Raw genomic sequence first — 23,101 nt, 5'->3', positions numbered from 1 at the left:
TCAGTCAATCTTGAGCTAGTTTCCCTGTTTAAGTCACCAACGTATAAACATATGGCCAATACAAAAATTATATGCATGCCAACATGTTATACTATAAACACTAAATTAAATTAAATAAAAGGGTCACTTTTATATGTACGGACATTTTTCTAAGGTAAATCTAGAAAGTCCACTCCTAGACTCCCGGTAAAAGTAGATATCAGATTTCCAATTAATTGCTTCAGTATCTTAGATGGGAGAAAGAATCCTAATGTAATTACTCTCAAACTCTTTTGCCAAAAAAAGAAAAGAAAAGAAACTTAAGAGAACATTTACCAGGCAGCAATATATCGTCGTTGACGCTATAAGTGATAGATTTACGTACCAATATTAATGGGTAAGGACGAGAAGTTTAGAAATATCATATCACACGACATTTTTAAATGCGTAAGATTTTTTTATTTTTAAAATAATTAAAAATGTCATAAAATAAAAATAAAAATAAATAAAATAATTGCACAAAGAGACACAAACAAGCGGAGAAATTTTAGAGGGAAATCAAAGACAAAAGAATCGAAAACTCCTCTTCTTAACTGTCTTTCTTCTTCCCTTTTTCTCTCATTATTATTATCATTACTATTATTCAGTCTCATCACCTAATCTTCTGTTTCCTCTTTTTTTCTTTTTTTTTTTACTTTTATTCAAATAAAAGCTCTCATTCTTGAGTTAATTCGGCTGTTACAATGGCTTCTATCGCAACCTCTCCTCGATTCTCTTCACTCTACTTGTCGCCTACTAAAATCTCACCATCTCACGTTTCACTCAAAACCCGATCGCCACAACTCGCCGCCCGCTTGTTGCCGGATATTCCGAAACTTCAAATTCAATTCTCCAGTGAACCATCGATCCTTGCCGGTTGGATTACTCAACCGATCAAACGGCGACGTCCTATTGACTTTCCTTTAGTTAACGCTGCAGCTGCTGATGCTGAGGGGTCTGAATCGGACTCACATTGTCTTTTAATTATTTATTATTATTTAACTTAATTATTTTACTAACCTTTTCTTATTATTATCATTCTTGTGTTTGCGAGTTCAGACACGTGGAACCTGCAGCTAAAAGCTTTGGCGAGAGATTTCCTGCTTTGGTTACAGGTTTTTTCTTCTTTATGTGGTAAGCAAGCTATCACCATATCATACATACATTTTAGCTATTTTCTTTTTAAATTTTTTATGCTATTCAACCTCTAAATTGGAAAGATGATACTTGCTAGAATTCACTTCTTTAGACAACAAAAAGAAATTGCATTTCAAGGACATTTTGAAAGAAATGAAATCATGCCACAAGTGACACGATTTTGCAAGTGATTTATTTTATTCCAATCGAAGCGAACAAGAATGTCTGGTCCAAAGCCTATTAATTGCTTTTTGAATAATTTATATATGCAGGTATTTCTTGAATGTCATCTTCAACATACTCAACAAGAAGGTGTATAATTATTTCCCCTATCCATAGTATGTGGTTCTTGCTCGTGGATGTCATGTTATATTTGCATTTTTAATCGCACAAAAGCATGACCATTGAAGTGTATTATTTTGTCTAAAGATTGGAAGGTTGTTATTGCTTTGCAGTTTTGTTTCGGTCATCCATCTCCTCGTTGGAGTAGTATATTGTCTTACTTCTTGGGGTTTTGGTCTACCAAAACGTGCAGTATGTTACAGTTGCTTCACTTGTCATCTTTTTTTTTTCCTCTTTTTCTTTTACAAGTTTGGTAACTAATAGCATGATTTCCTTTCTAATTAGCCTATTGATAGGGACCTGCTGGTGCTGTTGACCCCAGTTGCATGCTGTCATGCCCTTGGACAATGTATCATTTGCAGCTGTTGCTGTATCTTTCACACACACCATTAAAGGTATTGATAATTGGAACGATACATTTGAGAAGTTATTTTAAACTAGTGAAAAGCTGTGGTCATATGTGATTCTTACAGATTAAGAGGGTTTCCCAGTTCTGTTGCTAGTTGCACTCATGGAGACACACACATTCAAGTACGCACTTCAATGTGTTCTCAGTTGTAACAAACTTGGATGTCCGAGGACTAGGGTTATTGATTCTAGTTGTTTCTTGGATTTTCCTACATTTCTCCAAAGTGAATTACTTATGCTTATTATCCTTCAGGTGGAGTATGGATTTCACAGAAATCATAGTTGTGTGTTTAGCTCTTGTACTTAGAAATGCCACTAAAAATGTCTCAAGGATCCAAGAGTGTGTAGATGAGATGGTAAAGGTCTCTTCTACCTTAATTAAGGTCTCAAGTTAGCTCTAGAGTCTTGCCCGGCACGCTCTAGATTAACTCTAGATACATGTAGAGTTAATCTAAAGTTATGGATCATATGGAAATCATAGCTACAGAAGCATCTATTCAAAGAAAGCATATCTGTGTCTAGCTTTTGTACTTATAAATGCCATTGAAAATGTCTTAATGGATAAGTATCTTATTTATTGATACTCAAACATATGTAAACTAATATAACTTCAAACTTTTTAAGCGCTTTGAGTATGTTTTTTGGGTGATAAGAGCATTTATGCATATCTTTTTTTCTTTTTTTTTTCAAATTCACCAATTATAATATCAATTCGTTTTTCATGTGTTTCTTGGATCATGTGGTTAATCTATGAATAAAGTTGGAAGACATTTAAAGTTTTCAAATGAATTATACTTCCTGATTATTTTCCTGATGTTCTTTATCTACAGCTCTAGAGCCATTCTTCAGTGCTGCTGCTTCTCAGTTTGTGCTGGGTCACCAAATTCCATTGTCCTTATGGCTGTCACTGGCTCCAGTAGTTATTGGTAATTCATAGGACCCAAAGTATACGCTGCTTCATTCAGACTCTATTGCAAGGAAACAAAATCCTATTTCTGAACCTAAAATACTCAAAAAGTATATGGAATATACACCAGTTTCTCAATTCTGATCTGCATATGATATGAAGTCCTCTAGTGCTATTGGCTGAGATTTCCTGAGTTTTCTGTTAGGTGTATCAATGGCATCATTGACTGAACTTTCCTTCAACTGGACTGGGTTCATTAGTGCAATGATTTCAAACATCGCATTTACCTACAGAAGCATCTATTCAAAGAAAGCAATGGTAAGATTATCCAGGGAGAATGATGTTTGTCATGTATTTAATTCTTTCGTCTGTGATTGTATTTCACCACCCTCATGTCAATACATGATGCATTCAGATTTTCAGAAAACATATGAAAAGCATCCTTTGGAGACGGGCTAAATTTAGTCAAATAATAGTACAGGATTTTTAAAAGTCATAAAATTTATATGACTTTGTTCCTCACAAGTTTGAAGAGTCAATTGAATGTTGTTCTGTTGAGGTTATTGTGATTCCCTGGCTCTTTACAGAGTATGCCACTATTCTTGGATGATAAAAACAACAGAAATTTGAAGAGTTTGATTGAATCCTTTTCCATTGCTTTCACACATGAAAACACAATCCTCTTTTCTCCGTTGTCCAAACAGCCCCTGAACATATACTGCAAAGCAGGCAATGTAAATGACATCAACTATAAGATGTGGAATTCTTCTTTCAATTTCAAATGAAGATCTTTTAGCTCTTCGGTAGCAATCATTTAACTTTTTGTTGGACTATCAAATTTGGATATGCTGTAGTTGTACAATAGGTTTTCTGTAGTCTTTAATTTTCCTTCAAATTTTAACAGACTGGCATGGACAGCACAAATGTGTATGCTTACATTTCAATAATAGCCCTCTTGTTTTGCATCCCACCAGCAGTACTGGTAAGTAACTTTTCACAAAAACCAACTGAAAGTTTTACATTTTTATTGGCTTATTTTTCGTGATAACGTTTAACTGCGTGTTCATCTGAGTTGACTTTCAGATTGAGGGTCCTAAGCTGATGCAATATGGTTTCAGAGATGCAATCTCCAAAGTGGGATTATTCAAGTTCGTGTCGGACCTGTTTTGGATTGGAATGTTTTATCATCTTTATAATCAGGTATTGAAACTTATAGTTCTCCTTGTAGCTGAACATAGGAAAAGGAAAAGGAAAAGGTAGTCTTCTGATTATCTCATTATCCATTTTCTTCTTTCTGAAAAAGCTAAGCAACTGCAGGCTAATTCTGCCACTTAGCTGATTTACATATACATGTCATATTCTCCTGTGTTCTTTCTTAGTGATTTATTCATGATCGAGGTTCTATAATACCTTCAGAAGTTGCTTTATCAGCAAAGAGATTAGCATTGGTGGAATTGTATCTGTGATAATTGCAAAATCTTATAACTACGGAAAATATTTTGCAGACATGACAGGTTTTTTTCAGTTGGTATATGATTGAGGCACCATTTGGATCCAACTTATGAAGTTGGCATGTAGAAATACGAATCGCATGTGTCCTATGTCTTTAATATACAGATTTGCATGCGCTCCCTTTACTCCATCCCACTCTTTGTTTTATATTGAGTAACTTTGAGCTTCAAAATTCAGGTTGCCACTAATACTTTGGAACGAGTTGCACCACTTACACATGCTGTTGGAAATGTGTTAAAACGAGTTTTTGTCATTGGGTTCTCCATTGTGGTATTTGGTAACTACTTATCTCTCACGTTACTTACTTACAAATCTGAACAATCATGTTTCTGATGTGAAAAATGTGCTTAGCATCAGGAGGTTTATCCTAATGGAGGTGGGGCATGCGTTTGCTATTTTAGAGCAGTTTACCTAGTTAATGGTTCATTGAACTGTTGCTTTTCCTACAATCATAATGTTGATATAAATTTGTGAAGCGGAACTTAGACCAGACTATGACCCACCACTCCACTCTCAAAAACAAGGACCAATTCTATTCTGATTCTTTTGTATACTTGACTAGAAAGCCATTCTCATTGGATATGATGGTGTATTCTAAACAGTTCTAGCAATCATATTCTCCTATCTTGATATGATTGCAAAATTTGCAGGCAATAGAATCTCCACTCAAACTGCGATTGGTACAGCTATAGCCATAGCAGGTGTTGCCATGTACTCCCTCATAAAGGCTAACATGGAAGAGCAAAAACGGGTGAGATAATTTTAGCCATTTTGCATTTTCTCCTTTTCCAGTGACTTCTTCCATGAATTAATTTATGGAGAATTTTTTTGCTTTCACGGTTAAGTTTCTAGAGTAGTGATTAAAAATGTAGTGTACTCTACATAGTAGCAGAATGTTTAGAGATGTATGCCTTCGAATCTACCACACTGGGCATTGTTATTTTTGCTTTCTTGAGCAATGCATATATAGAATTTAGTCAAAGATCTATGGAATGTTAGCCTTGCTTTTCAGTTTAAGACAACAGGGAGGTGACTAACCTTAGTTTTTATATTAGGAGTTAGTATGATCACTAGAGTCCTGGCCCTATCTTGGTAGCCCTTGAGTTGCAAAAGTTACAGGACCTGTTGCGTCACAAGGACCAAGTTTCGGTTATTTTGCGTCGTGCTTATGAATTTTCCTTACCATTTTCAGAAGGCTGCTATAGCTCCTGCATCATGAGGAAATGCACCGTTTGGATTTATCGACCATGTGGAGGAAAAATGGATATCTCTGCATGGAATTTTATCAACTCATTTAGATGTTCAAATTCAAGGAGAAGAAATTTTTGGATGGAGGAGCTTAAAGAATAAGATCCAACTCTCAAATTTAGCAACATCATGCTGATAACTAACCTTTTCCTTATTCGGAACCAGAGCTCTTAGAAATTGTGGACAGAATAAGAATAAGGCCCAACTCTCAAATTTGGTTGTAAAACATAAGCTGATAAGTGAATATCTATCGTTTCTTAATCTGGAACTGTTGCATCAGAGAGAAAATTTATTCTTTCTCGCTGCAGTAAGAATACTTGCAATTGTTTGAACGAGTTACAGCTCCAGCCTTTTCTTTGGAAGGACAAAAGGAAATATTTATTTTGTTTTGGCAGTCATACAACAGGTCGAATAAAAATCACAATTTAGAATTAATAATTGAGACATGGTTCAGAGAAACTAACAAATATCCAAAACAAATTCCTTGGAAACCAAAATTAATTTCCATATAACATTTACAGGGAGCAGAAATATTCCACATGAGAAGGAGAGTAAGAGTGAGTGAGAGTGAGAGTCGACACATCTAAGCCACCTAACAGAAAATTTCTACCCTAATAAAATAACCAAGATTGTCCTACATTTATTTGTCACTATCAGAATTTGTTTCTGATCAACATTTAATACCCTTACAGTTTTCATCAAAACAATTTTTATGTGAAAGAAACATATGGCTACAGGAGGTCATGATCCTGCGACTCATGCTGCAAAAATCCAAAATTGGGTACAGCCAAGTAATTACAAGCATGAATGGCTTTTCTGTTCTAGAATGGAGCACAGTAATATGTGAATTGCCCAAACTGAGATTGCCAAGAAGAACGGTAAGCGACCTGCAAGTAGTCAAAAATGAAGAAATATCAGAAATTCATGTCCAGGGGCAACAAACTTTTTAATTAGATAGATTCCTTTATCATAAACAAAATGGGAGCAAACTTATTTTGCTTGAATTATGCTCAAAGGAAATAGACATCCAGCAATAGGTCAGCAACCAAGAAATTGTTATTTGTATTCTGTACAGATGCAAGACCCAATTACATTCGTCAGTTTTACCTATACTGCATAATCAGTGCTGTACTCAAGATTGAACAGTATTTCCCTGCGATTCTCTGTACCCATTCGAATTTTACAATTTTTAGCCACCGAGCCCACACGATCATCACTGTCATAGTCCATCTCACGGACACAGCGCCTTCTAACCTTCTTCAATGTCTCCTTTGAGGGGGTAAATCCCGCAGACATCTGTCCAACAGATTCATGATGTAACATTTATTCCAGAACAGAGCCACTGAAATTACCAGAAGAATCAATAACTACCCCATGGGCACAACAAAAAGAAGAAAGGATCAAATTACCATCTCCTCAATCACAGAGAGAGCAGTTTTCACATCTCGGTTGATGAGATGAGCATCAACAAGCAATAAATACGTTGTAGCATTGGGTTTGATCCCCAGGCTTACCAAGTGTTCAAACACCCTTGCGGCCTCAAATGTCTGTGGCAAGAAAAGCAAAGATGACTTTAACCATAAAACAAATTTAGCATATCAAACACAGTTTACTCTGCTTGGGTAAATTTTTCTCAGTGAGATGATGTCCTAAACAAGCTCATGAGTTCACATGCATGTTGAGTGATGCATACAAATAACAACCTTGACTGAACATTAAGCGATTGCAACATATTGCCAAAAACGGTACATGGGATAAAAAAACTGCAGAATTGTGTTGTCCCCTCAAATCAGTTTCACAATGAAACTTAGTCATAAGATTTCAGCAAGACTGACAATAAAATTTTACTTCTTCCCATTTTTCAATGATTGACACATTGACAATTTCCTACCAGTTGTGTAAAATTGCCCATTGCAGGCAGAGCTAAAGGGATATCATATGCAAAAGTTCATGAAGGCCACATAAATGTGCAGTGATGCAGAAGTAGGACGCGGGGGGTGTTGGGGGAAGTGAGAGAGAGAGAGAGAGAGAGAGAGAGAGAGAGAACAAGAGAACTGAAAATTTCTACCTTCTTGAGCCTTCCAAAGGCATAGATTAGAGCATTGTACGAATGAATATTTGGGGTCAACTCAAAAGAAGACCCAATTGCCTCAAAAGTTTGGTAGGCCCGGTCAATGTCCCATATATTTGCACAACCTAAAATTATACAATTAAGAGCAGCAACAGACTTGTACGGTCGCTCTGCACGACTCAGATTTTCCAGCTGAAAGTATACCTGACAGAGATTTAGCAGTGACCATGAGCCACAGGGAGCATATAAAAAGTGATTAAAACAAAAAGAATAAATCCTAGAACCAAGCTAAAGAATGAGTCTTTGGTTAAAGCAAACAATCTGCTTTTGAAGTGTTTTTGGAGTCAAGGAATGCATTAGCAATAAGCATTGTGCAAGCAGACTGAAGAGCAAGTAATTTAATAGTCTGATATGACTAGGAAAGAGCCTTGATCAACATTTCATTGGAAATCAGTGCCTTAACAGGCACACTTTTTTAAAAGATGAAGAACGTCAGAAAAGTCAAAATATTTTGTATAAGAGCTCAATATGGTGTGAATGCCCTAATAATTTGATAAAGTCTAGGTATTGGATATCATATTGCAAAGGATCTAGTAGATTGGTGATTTGTTCTCCTTTCTTCCAATCTTCAGCTCTCAACTTATACAATGAATCTAAAGAATTTTAACCTTTTACCATCCATATACAGTTATTCAAGAGACAATGTACAAGTTTAAAAAAATGAAATAATTTGCAGAATTCAAAACACTAAATGTATCACAGCATGATCACAGGCACTTCGAATGTTGTATATTTACTTCCGAATATAGAAAAATACCGTATCCAAAGTCTCAAAACCCTTCTTGGAGCATGCCACAACCAATGGATTTAAAGAAGTAAATGGAGAGAACAGTTCTTCTTCTGCTTCTTTTTCAGAACTGTCATAAGCGGACTCATATTCGCGCAGAGTGGTAAAAGCCTTCTGTAGGTTCCCCAATGATGCACAAGCATATATTCTCCCAAGATAAGATTCCGGACTAGGAGCCTTCTTATCACGTAATGAACGGCGGAGAATTGCCCATGATGCATCCAAGAGAGTAGAGCTGTAGGTCCTGCCAGCAGTTCCCAGCGCCGACACAACCAGTCCTTCATCTACAGAAAGTAGAATAGCAGGCCTGGCATTCTCACCCCGTGCAATCCATTTCGCCATAAATTCTAGTGCGTAATAAGCTAACTTGCTATTATCCTCTTGCATTGCAACTTCAGCAATATAATAGCACATGTTCCAAGTTGGAGAGAGAGCTTTGTTCTGATCCACTTTCTGATATCATCGCAAATGAAAACAATGTCACATATGCAAATTAAACACACACCACTCCGAATGATTTAAAAATTAGTCAAAATCAATAAAGTAACTACCTTGCATTTCTCAATAATTGACACCAATGTATCCAGTCTACCTTTGTTAACACAACTCTTCACACATTCAGTAAATACTCTCATTGATAACGTATGCCCATTCTTCAGAGTCTTATCAATATATTTCAAAGCAGCATCAATTTGATTCGTTGAAAACAACATACCGATAACCAAATCATAAGACTCATCATCAGGCTGAGATTCATTCCCTGTCAGCTCCATCCTGACCTCAAAAATAAAAGTTACAACTTTACCGCATAAACCCAATAAAAGTTTCATTTTTTTTTAAATAAAAATCCTTGGTGGGTGAATAAAATAAACTAAGAAGAAAAATTCAAACCTTTGAAGCAACTTCTCAGCGGCTGCAGTTTCTCTAGCTTGAAACATGGCTTTAAGAACCAAGTTAAAGGAAGCTGTATTAGGCAAAACAGCATAGTCCTCCATTTGAGCAAGTAAATCAAGCAAATCAACGGCAGTAGCATTCGTCATTAAATTAGCCCTTAAATAATGATTAAACAAATTAACATCAGGTTTGTTAGGTTTCCCATTCTGATCAAGCGATCTTATCCAAAACTCAAACAACTGCTTCATATCAGACCAACGCTGAGACGTCATCCAATCGGCAAACAGGTTTAATAAAGAATTCAAGTCCAGGGTTTGTGACATTGATTGGAATCGAGCTGTTGGTGGCTGGTGGAGAATACCGAATGGGATTAATGCATCAGGATTTTGCATTAGGGTAGGGTTACGCCAATTTTCATGGTACAGTGGGCTGCCGGAGGCTGGATTTGGAGGGAGAGGAGTGACGGTGGTGGGATTGGGATCCGAGTGGGTTGGATAGGTGGCGAGTTCTGGTTCTTGAGAGAGGAAAGTAAAGGTGGAGATGGATTTGATTGGGTTGTGATTGAGGGTTTTTATTAGAGCTTTTGTTCGTGTGAGGATTGCTATCTGAGACGCCATTGATGAGCTTCACTGGAGTGAGCTTCTTCTCTGATTTCTAGGGTTTATGCTTCGTGGATCATGTTTGATTCAGGGAGGAAATGGTAATTTTTTGAAGTGATGATGGGTATTATCCGAAAATGCGCAAGAATTTTGTGAAGCAACGGGGCTGGATTTTTCTTTCCCAAATCATAATGGTTCGGAACTGAGTGTTCATGGGCCCAAGTAGGAATCAGGATACATTGGTATGGGCTGGGTGGTAGGCCCAAATATCATTCCACTGAATGGTTAATATAATTTATATTTATCTTTTTGAAAAATGCTAACAGTAATTTCTAATAGTGGCAGTCTCCTAATAGCAATCAATAACCCCTGCAAATTTCATTCAAAAACCCCATTTCCATGCGTTCGACGGGGCCTCTCATAAAGTATTTGGCAGATAATGCAAGAAGTTTTGAGAAATTAGAGAAAGAAAAAGGTGTCAAATTTATGTCGCTGTAATAAAAGAATAGAACACCAGGGTTTTTCTTTCATCCGATTTTAGCAAATTAAATTACTTAAAAATCAGGTCTTAAGTTCCAAGTTATACAATGTACATCTTCATGATCCTACTGCGGCATTGTCACAACTCACAAGCTATTTGTATATCCTTTTGGTGTTTTGGGTCGATCGTCAGGTTCCACATGGTAAGCGCATCAACGAATTGATGAAGTTTCAAGTCCTGACGGAAAAGCAGAGAATATTCTATTGCTTGTTCGTTTTTTCATATGTTTAGAATCCAGATTTCTTCGCTGTCAATGTCTACCAAACATGAACCGATTTTCCAAATTAAGGTTGGACAAGCATCACATCTGTATTCATCAACCGCATTCTTGCAGGAAGATTGCAAACTGCAGCGTTATGAATGGCAGAAATTAATTAATGGTAAAAGAAAGAAGATAGGGGTGTGGCAGAACTGTTGTGCGAGGACCCGAAATGAGTACTTAATAAAATGAGCCTCAAGAATAACTAATTAAAAGAAGAAGAAAAGAAAAACATAAAGACTCAATCGCATATCTAAATAAAACATTCTTATGATGATTTCTTAGCATTCGAACTATTTTACCATCTTAAAAATTCCTAAAAATGATTAATATTTAAATCTCTCTTAAAAATTTTAAAATAGTATTTTGTCATTCATACAAATTCTGTAATTAGATTAATCATATATATATATATATTAAAAAAAGTTATTTTCTAAATAAAAAATAAATTTAAAAGAAAAAGAAAATGAAAAATTGGAAAGCTCTGAGTAAGTGGTCCAATTATTCTCTTTTTGGACGATTAGGAATTTCGGAACAGCAATCAAAGACTTTAAAGACTTTGTATGAAAAAAAAAAGTGAAGTAAAAGCAACCACAGAATTTCAAAGAATACATCCAATTGGTCTTCCTTTTTGGCCTCCCACCAAACTTTTGTTATTGTTTTTGCATGAACTCTATGCATATTTATTCCCAATAATAAAAATAGTTATAAAAAAGTAAGTAATATTTAGATTAAAAATCATTGATACAGGCACTCGACTGTAACTATGATCCATTAATTTCCATCTAAAGAATGTAGTTACTGAGATGTTGTCATATAGAAACAAAATATATTATCATTTAAATTTGAGGCAGAGAACATCTTAAGGTTAATTATATATCCACATACACACGACTTTTGATTTTAATAATTGTAATGTGTCACCTTGCTCTTCCCTTCTTTTACAAGCAAAAATAATGCTGTTTTTTAACCCTCTATTAACGGTAATATAGATACAGTTTCTGACATGAATGCATGGAATAACTCCAATTCTATGATTTTCTTAATTAATTACTGTTTGTAATGTCATCTGTAAACAATAATTTCGTACTGGAGCTTTACAGTGAGTTTATTTTCCATCGCAGGAGCAGCAATTTCATATAGCTCGACAGTCTGTGATTCGTAGAAACCCTCCTCTCTGATCTGCAGAATTTCAACTTAATTCTTTTTCAAAAGTTTCAGGCTGAGTTTCATTAATTCAAATGCAGATTCATCTGAAAGGATCGAAAAATAAAATTCTGGTAGTTCTTTTTTATACTATTTCTGATGTTAATATGACTCTAGACTTGTACGATCACAAACAATAATAAACTGCAGAACCTTGAAAAGGTTATCCAGCATAATCCATTATATGAATAAGGTCAATCTTGCCTTTGACATCGTCATCCATTGGATTGGATGCTTTCTGTTGAATATTCTTCCTTTTTTCTTTTTTCTTTTAAAGAAAAAAAGAACTTGCAGATCGGAAGACTTGAAGAATTAAAATTGTTATTATCTTAAATCATGCTTCCAAAACGATCGACTTTCTAGTTCATCATTCAGCAATTTTAGTCTCAGATAATTAAGCAGATAAAAGAACACTCACTGGCACACATTGTTAGATCTATCTGCTGCAAAACTAAAAGTAGAAACTCTTGGTCATCTCTAATGTTGTGTTGTTCTTCAAATTTTACGGAGCAGATAGGATGCAAACCATAAAATTCAAGAAAGATGACTATAAACTTAGCGAGGGTCCTTCTTGCCTTGTAGGCGAGATGCATAGAAGTTTGCTGTTCACATCACCATTGGCCCAAAAGAAAAAACTTATGGCATTCCACTAGAAAAGCAACCCACAATGACTGGCTGATGACCACTGGCTAGGAATTAGGTTAACGGCTTTCGTGTCCATATATATATGTATGGATATGTAGGCAGGCATATTGAAGGTGGACCAATTTACTCTCACAAGTTTTGAGAGTCGTATTATTAACAATAGATGTGGGAAATTTTAACTTCTGATTTAGTTGAGATTTGAATCTTAAAATCTTTTCAACTATTATTAGTGTTAGTCGTCAATTAGTATGTTAGCTTAATAGAAGTTGAAAAAATAATCATGAAAGATTTCGTTAAACTACTATGCGATTTAATTGTATTTTCATCTTAGAATAATATTTTTTTACTTTAGTATTTAGTGGACCGTTAATAAATAATATCAAATTACACAATATCATGGTAACGTGGCAATGAAAAGAACATTAGTGATTACATGCGACGTCAAAATTCTTAATGGTGTTGTACAATTTGATCGTTATTTACTAACATTCATATTTATAAGATATCAAATAAATAAAAAGTAAATTATAGATTTTAAAAGTGAAAATATAATTAAACCATGACATAATTTAGTAAAATTTTTCCAAAAATAAAATTAACCATCGGTATTGGAGAGGAGGCTTGAAGTTGAACTTATCATTCTAGACATGGTTCTGAAAAGTTAGAGATTTAAACTTACCACTTTAAAATTGGTTTAATAATCTATGACCGAAGGACCACATTCCAAAATGCTAATGTGAATCCTCCAATGGGATGAGTTTAGGTTTAGAATGAATGATTTTTCTTTAAGTAACATATGAATTGAAAACGTGCAGTAAATATTTGAGCAAATCTGAGGCTAATGGGTTGGTATATTTTTTTTGCAGCCATAGCCTCAATAAATCAAAATAATGAAACTGTTAAAAGAAATCACATCTCAAAATTAATATATTACACACAAATGCTATCTTTGAGCAAGTAAACTTAGACCCGGAACTTCTTCCGAGTCAGACGCCAGGTGTTTTAGCCTACCTGCAAAACTACTTGCCATTTCTTTTTTTTAACTGAACTTGATAAGAATGTTTTCATGAAATCATTCCTGCTGGGGTTTTAATACGAATATGTTTAATATTATTTGGAGCATACATGTACACTTTACTTGCACTGAATTGGCTGGCATCGTGGTTAGAATTGTATATCTCTTAGCTTCTTCTATAAATAGATGCTTTCTTATTGCTTCCTAAAAGCCAAATCTTGTGCAATTATTAGTGAACAAAGCCAACCCATAACCAATTTAAATACCTAAAAGGTATACCAATTATACACTTTGTTCTTTGTTCTATAGGGTTGGATACGAACGCATTAGGGTTGGACGGAGAATATATGAACTTGACTAATTACTTTTTCCCTTTACGAAGTTATCGATTTTTGACAGACCCTCGAGGAAATAAAAATTACTTTTTTCTTTTTTGCATAATTGGTACATTGAATTTTATTTATTTTGGGCCAATAAGGGTTCATTGAATGCTTCTTCCTTTTCTGCACTTAATCTCTTTTCTCCTTTTTTGGCTTAGTCTCAAGAAATCTACTTTGATGGTTAGAATTAGCGATTAATTGAAGGCAAGTTTGCAAATAGTTCTCTTGACATAATGCTGCATCCTCTATCATATTGGGACTACACTGATAATACATTCCTGATATAATTAATTTGATATCATATACAAATTCCAATATTTTTAGATTTATTCTAGGAATTTTTCTTAATGTATAAATTTTAATAGCCAATTTTCACTCATTATAGAGATGATAAATAATGGATGGCGGATGAAAAGATTTCAACTTTTCTTGTTTGTTTGTCAAATATAAGTATTTATCAGCGTTGAAGAACAAAGATAGAAACAAAATTACACCGACCAACAGTCAACGACCGAAGATCAAGGCCTCAGAAATCTTGTCATCACAGGCCTAAAAAGTAAGAAAATGAGCAACCTTTCTTCCCTAAGAAAGAAATGTCGCTTCTACCTTTCTCAGAAAGGAAAAAAACGTTGACATAGAACTTAGAGGATCAATAGAGTAGCTATAAGACAGTTATCTTTCAAATGTATATAACAGAACATATTTCATATAGAAATCTCAAAATATACACCTGTATAGTTCATCACAAATTAATAAAGCAGCTTATTATATTTCTACGACCAGACTATTTCAGAAAGGATATAAATGGGCTGATTACTTATTTTTTTACTTCTAAACAGTTTCATATATACTGGATATCTACAAAGCTAAATTACTGTATGCAAACTACAATAATATTACAATGATGAAAACAATAATTAGATGTTATATTATCTTAATGACTTTGAATTCAATTGCAAAGTGAAAAGCCTAAAACCATTCAATTTTGAGCGTCAAAGAATCTCAATATGTTTATTTCATGCGATTATTGAGTCAAAAATTTCTGCTCTAAAGTCAATTAAGGGCATGGGCTAGAAAAACATTGAACAAGTGGCCTACATTACTTGAATACTCAACTTTCTCAGAAAGGTATGGTATGTTTGGCAACACGGAAAAGAAAAATCAATGAAAAAACTTCTCTTCACTTGGGTTCCCATCATCTGTAAAACATGGGGCATGTACGTAAAAGACCAAAGCAAGAAAAGAGACAATTCTTGCTGCAATGGAAGCTTGTGGTGACAGCATAGGATTAAAGAAAGGATGAAGGAAGTAGGACCCTCAAACCCATTACCACCCTTAACCAGGTTGGGTTATTAAGTGGTTAAGTTTTGACCACGGGCATGAGTTTATGACCGTTGTGTTGAGAAACAAAACGTACAATAACAGTCGGATACGTGACACCACAAACCAAAAAAATAAAAATAATAAACACAAAAATTAGAGTTTGTGTGTTATTATTAATATATGCATATATTTATTACAATTCCCAATAGGAACACACTGTTCAATTACTTTACTTTATATATATAGTGTAAAATACACATAAAGTTATGCTATACCATCAGATACAGACACCTCCACCAGACTCAGTACCCACCGTCACTCTCTTCTCATATTATTGTCTCCAGACATCTCCATTCTCCAGACGAACCCACTTCGACTCTCTCTCTCTTTCTCTCTCTTTGAGCCATACCCTCTTATTAAAAAGTTCACTCATCTTTTGCCTCACAACCTTGGATTATCATGGCTGTTTTAGTGTGTTTAGTGCTTTTCTTAGCACTTACTGGCCATTCAAGTAAGCTATAAACATCGGTTATAATTATTTTGTTCTTTAATTCACTTGTTTTGCATTATAACTTTGCTTTCTTGAGATGGGTTCATCTTCCTTTTCATTTTGGTTTTTCTCCTATATTATGATATAGCTGCGAGAAAGATTTTTTTTTTTAGGTTCTTCATTTCAATTGTTAAAGATGGGCTCTTTTAGGGAAGGAGCATTTGGGTTTGTATTCAGTTTGTTGATTTCTTTTTCAATTTTGTACTCCAGGTGCTCTTTACTGCATATGTAAGGATGGGGTAGGTGATACCCAATTACAAAAGGCTTTAGATTATGCTTGTGGAGCTGGAGCGGATTGTACTCCAATCCTCCAAAATGGTGCTTGTTACCAACCGAACACTGTAAAAGATCACTGCAGTTACGCTGTGAATAGCTATTATCAAAGAAAGGGTCAAGTTGCTGGAAGTTGTGATTTTTCATCAACTGCTACTACTAGTACTAGTCCCCCTTCAAGTAAGTCTTCATATGTATCTATTAACAGCCCCATCATTTATCTGTGTATTGTTTTTTCTGGAGTACTGACTTTCTCTCTTTCCTCTTCTTTTTCTTTTCCTTTGAATTTTGCAGCTGCAACTTCTACCTGTGTCTATCCTGCTTCTTCAAGGTATGCCCTTTTTTCCTCTCTCTCTTTCTCTATCCTTTTTCTTTCCTTTGGAAAATAAAAAAGATTTTTGATTTCTTGTGCTGGCAATTTCAAAGAAATCACTTTCCCATCTGAAAGATTTTTCCCTGGGTGTGTGAAGAGAGAATCTAGGTTAAAGCTTGGATCACATTTCCTTTAAAAAAAGCTTTGTGATTGTCAACAAAGTTAAAAATTTTGGTGATGGGGAATATAAAAATCTGATGAAAACACTGTGAATCTGATTCCTCTATATGTTTTCTGTTACTTTCTTCCCCACGAACACCAATTATTGTTTGTTTCCTTCAGTTCGTCAAAATTATTGAGCCCAGATAGGTATTCTTGCACAAGCAGTGTCAGCTGTTATATATAATATGGATTGGTAATTAATAGCATTAGCTTAAGAGTACTCTTATTAGACAGCGGTTAAGAAAAAGTAGATCTAACATGTTTTACTTGATATATCTAGCATTACTACATCTTTCTTTATAGGTCAGGGGCATGCATCTTCCTTACAGCTGTGAGCTGTCATGATGTTGATATTGCATTAGTTGTTTGTCCTCTTTCTTGTTCACTTTTTAAAGATTCCTGATCTCAGCTTGACATCTGTTTTCCACATTCTCATATTTTTGATTCCACATGTCCCAATTTTTTTGTTACTTGCGTTTGTAAATGCATGATATTGTTTTTGTTCCCATTTGCTTTCATGATCAAAGACTTGCTTATTTTACTTGTTTGATTGAACTTCCCCCAACAGCACTGCTGGGACTAGCACAACTCCAACTACAGGCGCAACCCCAGGCACAAGCACAGGAACAGGCACTGGCACTGGCACCGGCACCGGCACCGGCACTGGCACTGGCACTACAGCAGGTGTAACTCCAACTCCATTTGTAGGGTTGGGGCCAACCGGAAGTGGAACTGGCCTTGACAATAATGGTGTGACTTCCATTGCAGGCACCACCAAATTGTTCTTTGCTTCTCTGACTTCAGGCCTAATATTCTTGCTGCTGTGGGTTTGAAAGAAGAGATGGGGAAAGGGAGAAAAAAATGTCAAATTGGGGTTTGATGTGCGGATGAGATTTTGCCGTGGTTGGATGGGTAGACATGTAATTTTTCACAGTGGGATTGTGTAGGGGATCATCTAGAGGCAAACCCCACTAGGGTTTTTCTTTTTCTTTACTTTTGTTTCTTTCTTTCTTCTCTCCTATGAGAAAAAGAAGGTGTGGGAATGGATTCCCTATTCCCTATTGAGTGGTGATATGACCTTTTGCTGTTGGGACAGAACCCCTCATCTCTTCTTCTTTTCAGATTCTTTTTTCTTTCTGTTCACTTTGTATATTTAGAGAGGTAGCAGTATTTTTTTTCTTCTTTTTAATCTAATGGGACAATTGGTACTCATCTCCTCTAGTTCAATTAACACTTGCTATTATATGTGGTTTTATGTATCATTTTGCATAATAGTTGACATAAAGTATTTGCCATTTTAACAATTGAAGGGGCCTCCTCATTTTTGTTGATTTTTCTTTTCTTCTGGTTAGGTTCTTAAATTTTCTGTCTTCTTTTGCAACAAAATCTTCATCCATATCTGGGGCATGAGGAAGACAAATTTGGGGTTGAATGGCTAGAAAATTCTGAAGGAGTTGTTTTTCTTTTCGCCTATTTCTTTTTGTTGCAAAACCTTGTTCCTTTAATGGACCAGCTATTCTTAAACCAGAGTGTTGAGGAATAATTTAGCTGGACGTGCATGGCCCGCATGATTTTCTTTTAACAAATTAATAAGTAGGATGCGAATCAAGGTAACGTTCATTATATAAATAGGTATAGAATGACTAGTTAAATAATTATTTTTATGACCATATTATTATTTTAATCAATTTATTTTTATATTATGAATATATAATTAATAATTATATTACCATTTATATGAGTTGTTACATTTATTATTTTTATTTTTATACTAATTAGTTACTATTATTATTCATATGACTTGTGACACTAATTTTCATAAAAACTTTGAATGCAAATTTCAGCTCAAGAGAATTTCAGCTCAAGAGATGCCGACTGCTGAACGACCTACCAATTAAGGAGGCAAATTGGCAGTGACGTCTGAAATTGTTTAGCTCTTTGATAATGATTTGTGATTTCAGTTTCATGATAAAAAAAATTGATGCAGCTCAGGTAGAAATTTAAATGTCAAATTTATCAATCTTCAGGTTTAGGAGAGTCGTTGGACCATCAGACAAGGAACCTTACACAAATTAAACAAGAGACTGCTCTGCAACACTGCATAATGGCATACTTCTCTCTCTCTCTCTCTCTCTCTCTCTTCCATATATTTTATCAGTCACTCCTTTGGTATCTTCATCCATATCATGATATTCCTCACGTCGACAGGTGATTGCTCCAAGACATGCAGCACCAACGCATACTGACATCCCATACTATCCAGCACACCTGTTACTCTCTCTGTAGATATGACGAACATGCATGCACCTGCCAGTCCCTTAGCATGGCCTCTTAATATCCCCCGCCATCTTCCAGCTACTGTTCCTCACATTAATCTCACCCAGAAACCATCCTTGCCACACTCAGATTATTCACCTCCAAGATGATCCTCCTCCTCCACCCCAATGTTAGCTCCATTCACCCGAATCATTCCTCACCAGTCCCACAGCAGCTGCCCCTCGCCCATCATCTCTAACTGATCCATCTGTATTGATCGTGTGCCAGCTATATGGGGGGCTTGTCCCAACCAATCAACTTCTCACTCTTCATGTGTCTGACCCCTGTATACTGCATTCCAGACACGTAGGCCTGATTGAATCAAAGATGAATTTTCCTGTTGTGTACCGAATTCATCTAGTTGTCAACAAAAAGTCATTTGTTAATCAAAGAAATTACAAGGAAAGAAAATTTAATATCAGCCGGTTAGTTCTTCAAATTAAAATTAAAACGATTCATTTGGTATGCATGCAAAGTTCTTTCCAACTCTTTGAAGAAATAAGGGGCTACCTGACTTGTAATTCAAAGGACTCAACCACCATAAGCATACATTACAATTAGATTAAACTTGTCAGAACTAAATTTCTCATCTTGGATAACATTATGAAGAAAAACATTACTCCAGTTCTATAGCTTCCCAATTTCCAACAATCACATCAAGGTTGTACTAAATGATGACTAGTGTACAAATAAGCAAACAAATAAAATCAGGCAAAGCAAAATGTAGAATTTCATTAGCGAGCAGCAGCAGCACTTTGAGCCTCTTTACGGCTATCTTCTCTGACAAACTCCATGATCAATTTGGCTAAATCATAAGGCTTTTCAACATGAGGAAGATGGCCACAATCTGGTATCTGACGTATGATTGAATTAGAAAGTTCACAGTGCAATCTCTGCACCATATAGTTTTAAAGAGCCAAATGAGTTCATAATTTCAGGTTGCCAAAGACTAATTTTTATTGAAATATATGGAAATTTTACACCAGCATTCTGGCGTTCTCAAAGAAATTGAGAAAAGTACTAACCACTCCTAATTTGTAGCTAACAATCTGGTCATCTTCACCCCAAATTATAAGGGTCCTCTTTTTGACCTGCAGATTAAAACATAAGCTGCATTCAGGAAATATGTGAGAGAAAGGGTGAGGGGTGCCGGGAGGGGATAGGTGCTTGCGAAATTTTACTCAGTTGAGGAAAAAATACAAAAGAAACTACTTAAAACATTGAATGACGCAAACTTGACACCAATGATTATCTTTCTGCCTACTATCCCTATTTATATATAACATGCTCTTACAAAAAGCAATCAAATTAGTTGCTCTCAAACACATTGAAAGAGAGAGTAGCAGAAGTTTTCTCGAACTATAAGTACAAGAAATCTTGTCACATGATCCATTCAAGAAATCTGTTAAAAGTCAGCACTACCATAGGCCAAGCATGAAGCATGCAAATAAATAAGCAATATATATGCAACATAAAATCATATAATAGGATTATTAACACTTCATGAAGTTTGAAGGAAGTCAGAAAATTTACTGATGACAAACTAAGATTTTGCAGGTACCTTCTCTATCTGAGAACTGACATTATAACCACCACTCATCATAAAATTTACTGTTGCATCTTCCCACCAAGGATATAGACAATGTAGGCGGCCCACCTGCAAATGATCACAGGAATAAGGGAAAAGTTAGGTCCAAATTCATCCTAGGGAACTCTAAATGACCCTGGATTGGAAATTGACATAGAAAATAACAAGTGACATATCTTTAGTTACTTTTTTTCCGAAGTCTTTTATATGAGAAGAAACAATTCTGTTTATGAGAAGAAACACTTACATTAATCCAGTCTATGCCCGTACTCAATGATGTACCACTGAAGCACAGAAAATGAGCGTATAACCGCAAGGGCACACTCTTTAATAAATAAACCTGCAAAAAAAGAACAGGGCTAATAGTTGATGCAATACTCTACAATATAATTCCTTAAAAAGCTAAAGAATTAACAAAAAGAAATAAGAAGGGAGTTGAGACATTGGGGAGATAAGCAAGGAGATATTTGTTGAGTTTTGAGGGAGGGATGGGGAAGCTTTCCTCAAAACAAAAAGGCACATAATCATGTATATCACACATTACGTGCATGTATGCGTACTATATAGTATCTTAATTCCCAAATTAAGGATTCTTGTAAAGCCAGCACTGGTTTAACTTTGATATGAGAGCTACACAAGTAGGCTCTAATAATGTTATTTTAGGATGTGAAAAAATGAAGAACCAAAAACTCTGTTTGATAATTTTAACCCTGACTGAGTGCTAGGGCCAGGAACATAGATTAGGAATCCATGATACATCTTTTAGTGCCTCGAAACATGCAGGTCATGAGATGTAACAACACAAATGAGGCAATAAGGTCGCCATTTTCATGCCAACAAAGACCACAAGCATTTACAACCACTAGCACCACCAGTAATTTCAACTTTAAGGATGCAAAGACCGAGACAACCCGAGAAGACTTAGTTTCAGGCAATCTAGTAGAATGCTGGCGTAGACAGGCTTACATGGAACTGAATGGATGGAATAAATACCACATGCAGAAAAGAATTATAGGGGATTCAAGACTTTGTTGTGTGATTAAAGCCTTACCCCAGCATATGCTAATAGTCTAGGTAACTTAGCTAGGCCTCCCGTGCCTTCTGCATACACACTCGCATCAATCAAAACCAGCTTCTCCACCTGAAAACATGCATTGCTTTTATCTATCTTCTAAAAATATTTGTGCTCTTTCAAATTGATACGCATATGCTCCATTAAAAATAAATACTCACAGCTTCCGGATGGTTGACAGCAAAGTCAATTGCAATAGCAGCACCAAGGCTCGGTCCAACTAAGATAATTGGCTTACTTATGTGCGACCTCCAAAACTGTAATTGGCATGGGATGGCCCAAAATCAATCTTAGAGTACCGTTGAACAACTGAACACAATCACTAAATTGTTCAAATACTAGCTTGAACACCACCCACAAAAGAGACAAAACGGATCATTTATGGCCAAATGACAGAGTTTACTAAATCAAAAACTAAACAAAGGAGCAGTAAACATTTTTATTTTTCATTGATGACATAGTAAATTTGGCAGCATAAAAGCTATCACTGTAGCAGCTGCAAAGTTATGTTACGAGCCTTGGCATAAAATTGAAGTTAAAAAATCCAGATAAACAGGCAAGAATAGAGGGCAATTTCTATCAGAAATCACAGTCAGACTCGAGATTACAAGACAATAGGAAGTACCTGATACAAGTGCTTGCGCTTAGATGCAACATCGCATGGCGGCAGTGTTTCTGGCAATCATTGAGGGAAAAAAAGAACTCAAAAATTGCAAGAAAGGGATGGTTAGTATTTGACCACATTCAAAGGCATGCAAAAACAAACCTAAATCAGAGAAACCCGAACCAAGAATGTCAATAGCCCAAGTCTCGGCCCCAGACTCCTCAAGAAGTGGTAACGTGTATCTCCACTCTAAACACGAACTGAATTAAAATTTATAACACATGCCAAAATCATCGAGCACATAATCAATTACCTGTCAAAACCGTGAAGAAGAACAACTGGACTTGTCTTGCTTTGTGTTAAAGGCTTCACACAACTCGTCATGATGCAACTCTCTTTCTTGGAGAAGTTTACCTGCACTTTCAGAATGACTGCAGTTTTGTTAAAGAGACATACACAGTAACATAAACAGAATCGCGAGAGAATTACATGCACAGGAAGCCTTTCGATTCTTGTAGCCAACTTTCTTGCAAACGGGTCTTTGATATCCTCTACTTCTTTGGGCAAAAACGAAGGGAAATTGTTCGCAAGAACCGTGAAAGGGCTTCGAGCACTGCCTTTTCGCGACATTAACAGTGCAGAATTAGCTGTGAGAGTGAACATCTTTTGTCACCAGCAGCAGTTCTGCAGAGGAAGGCTCTGTTTGGAGTGTGATATATGGAAGTTGTGATTTGTGAAGCAGAGAGCCCCTGTATTGATAATACAGGGATGGCAGGTCGGCTATTTTCGGGTTCGGTTATAATTTTTTAAA

The 23,101-nt window shown here is 35.7% G+C and overlaps 4 protein-coding genes across 4 annotated transcripts; 2 read left to right on the top strand and 2 right to left on the bottom strand.

The window, feature by feature from the left end:
• Nucleotides 1-293: 293 nt before the first annotated feature.
• LOC8264727 (triose phosphate/phosphate translocator, chloroplastic) lies at nucleotides 294-5,833 on the top strand. The gene is given in 13 exon segments (XM_002512045.4): nucleotides 294-973; nucleotides 1,078-1,152; nucleotides 1,428-1,493; nucleotides 1,611-1,689; nucleotides 1,783-1,841; nucleotides 1,843-1,892; nucleotides 2,736-2,831; nucleotides 3,018-3,130; nucleotides 3,717-3,794; nucleotides 3,896-4,012; nucleotides 4,502-4,601; nucleotides 4,975-5,075; nucleotides 5,517-5,833. Coding segments are annotated over 13 exon segments (1,212 nt in total). The 5' UTR covers nucleotides 294-722; the 3' UTR covers nucleotides 5,544-5,833.
• A 188-nt stretch (nucleotides 5,834-6,021) lies between these two features.
• Nucleotides 6,022-10,124, bottom strand: LOC8264726 (pentatricopeptide repeat-containing protein At1g26460, mitochondrial). The gene is made up of 7 exons (XM_002512044.4): nucleotides 9,382-10,124; nucleotides 9,042-9,264; nucleotides 8,461-8,943; nucleotides 7,641-7,847; nucleotides 6,982-7,119; nucleotides 6,680-6,868; nucleotides 6,022-6,459 (listed from the first exon to the last, which is right to left on the bottom strand). The coding sequence occupies exons 1-6, from the start codon at nucleotides 9,999-10,001 to the stop codon at nucleotides 6,680-6,682; spliced, it is 1,860 nt and encodes a 619-aa protein (XP_002512090.2). The 5' UTR covers nucleotides 10,002-10,124; the 3' UTR covers nucleotides 6,022-6,459.
• A 5,421-nt stretch (nucleotides 10,125-15,545) lies between these two features.
• On the top strand, nucleotides 15,546-17,922 carry LOC8264725 (PLASMODESMATA CALLOSE-BINDING PROTEIN 3). The gene is made up of 4 exons (XM_002512043.4): nucleotides 15,546-15,863; nucleotides 16,113-16,355; nucleotides 16,470-16,506; nucleotides 17,279-17,922. The coding sequence occupies exons 1-4, from the start codon at nucleotides 15,812-15,814 to the stop codon at nucleotides 17,541-17,543; spliced, it is 597 nt and encodes a 198-aa protein (XP_002512089.2). The 5' UTR covers nucleotides 15,546-15,811; the 3' UTR covers nucleotides 17,544-17,922.
• A 781-nt stretch (nucleotides 17,923-18,703) lies between these two features.
• On the bottom strand, nucleotides 18,704-23,101 carry LOC8264723 (uncharacterized hydrolase YugF). Its single transcript, XM_002512041.4, has 10 exons — nucleotides 22,780-23,101; nucleotides 22,604-22,704; nucleotides 22,453-22,550; nucleotides 22,312-22,361; nucleotides 21,848-21,943; nucleotides 21,666-21,755; nucleotides 20,862-20,954; nucleotides 20,588-20,683; nucleotides 20,052-20,117; nucleotides 18,704-19,919 (listed from the first exon to the last, which is right to left on the bottom strand). The coding sequence occupies exons 1-10, from the start codon at nucleotides 22,951-22,953 to the stop codon at nucleotides 19,761-19,763; spliced, it is 1,023 nt and encodes a 340-aa protein (XP_002512087.1). The 5' UTR covers nucleotides 22,954-23,101; the 3' UTR covers nucleotides 18,704-19,760.

Source organism: Ricinus communis, chromosome 1 (genome assembly GCF_019578655.1).
Source record: "Ricinus communis isolate WT05 ecotype wild-type chromosome 1, ASM1957865v1, whole genome shotgun sequence".
Lineage (NCBI taxonomy): Eukaryota > Viridiplantae > Streptophyta > Magnoliopsida > Malpighiales > Euphorbiaceae > Ricinus > Ricinus communis.
This window is presented reverse-complemented; position numbering and strand designations above follow the sequence as displayed.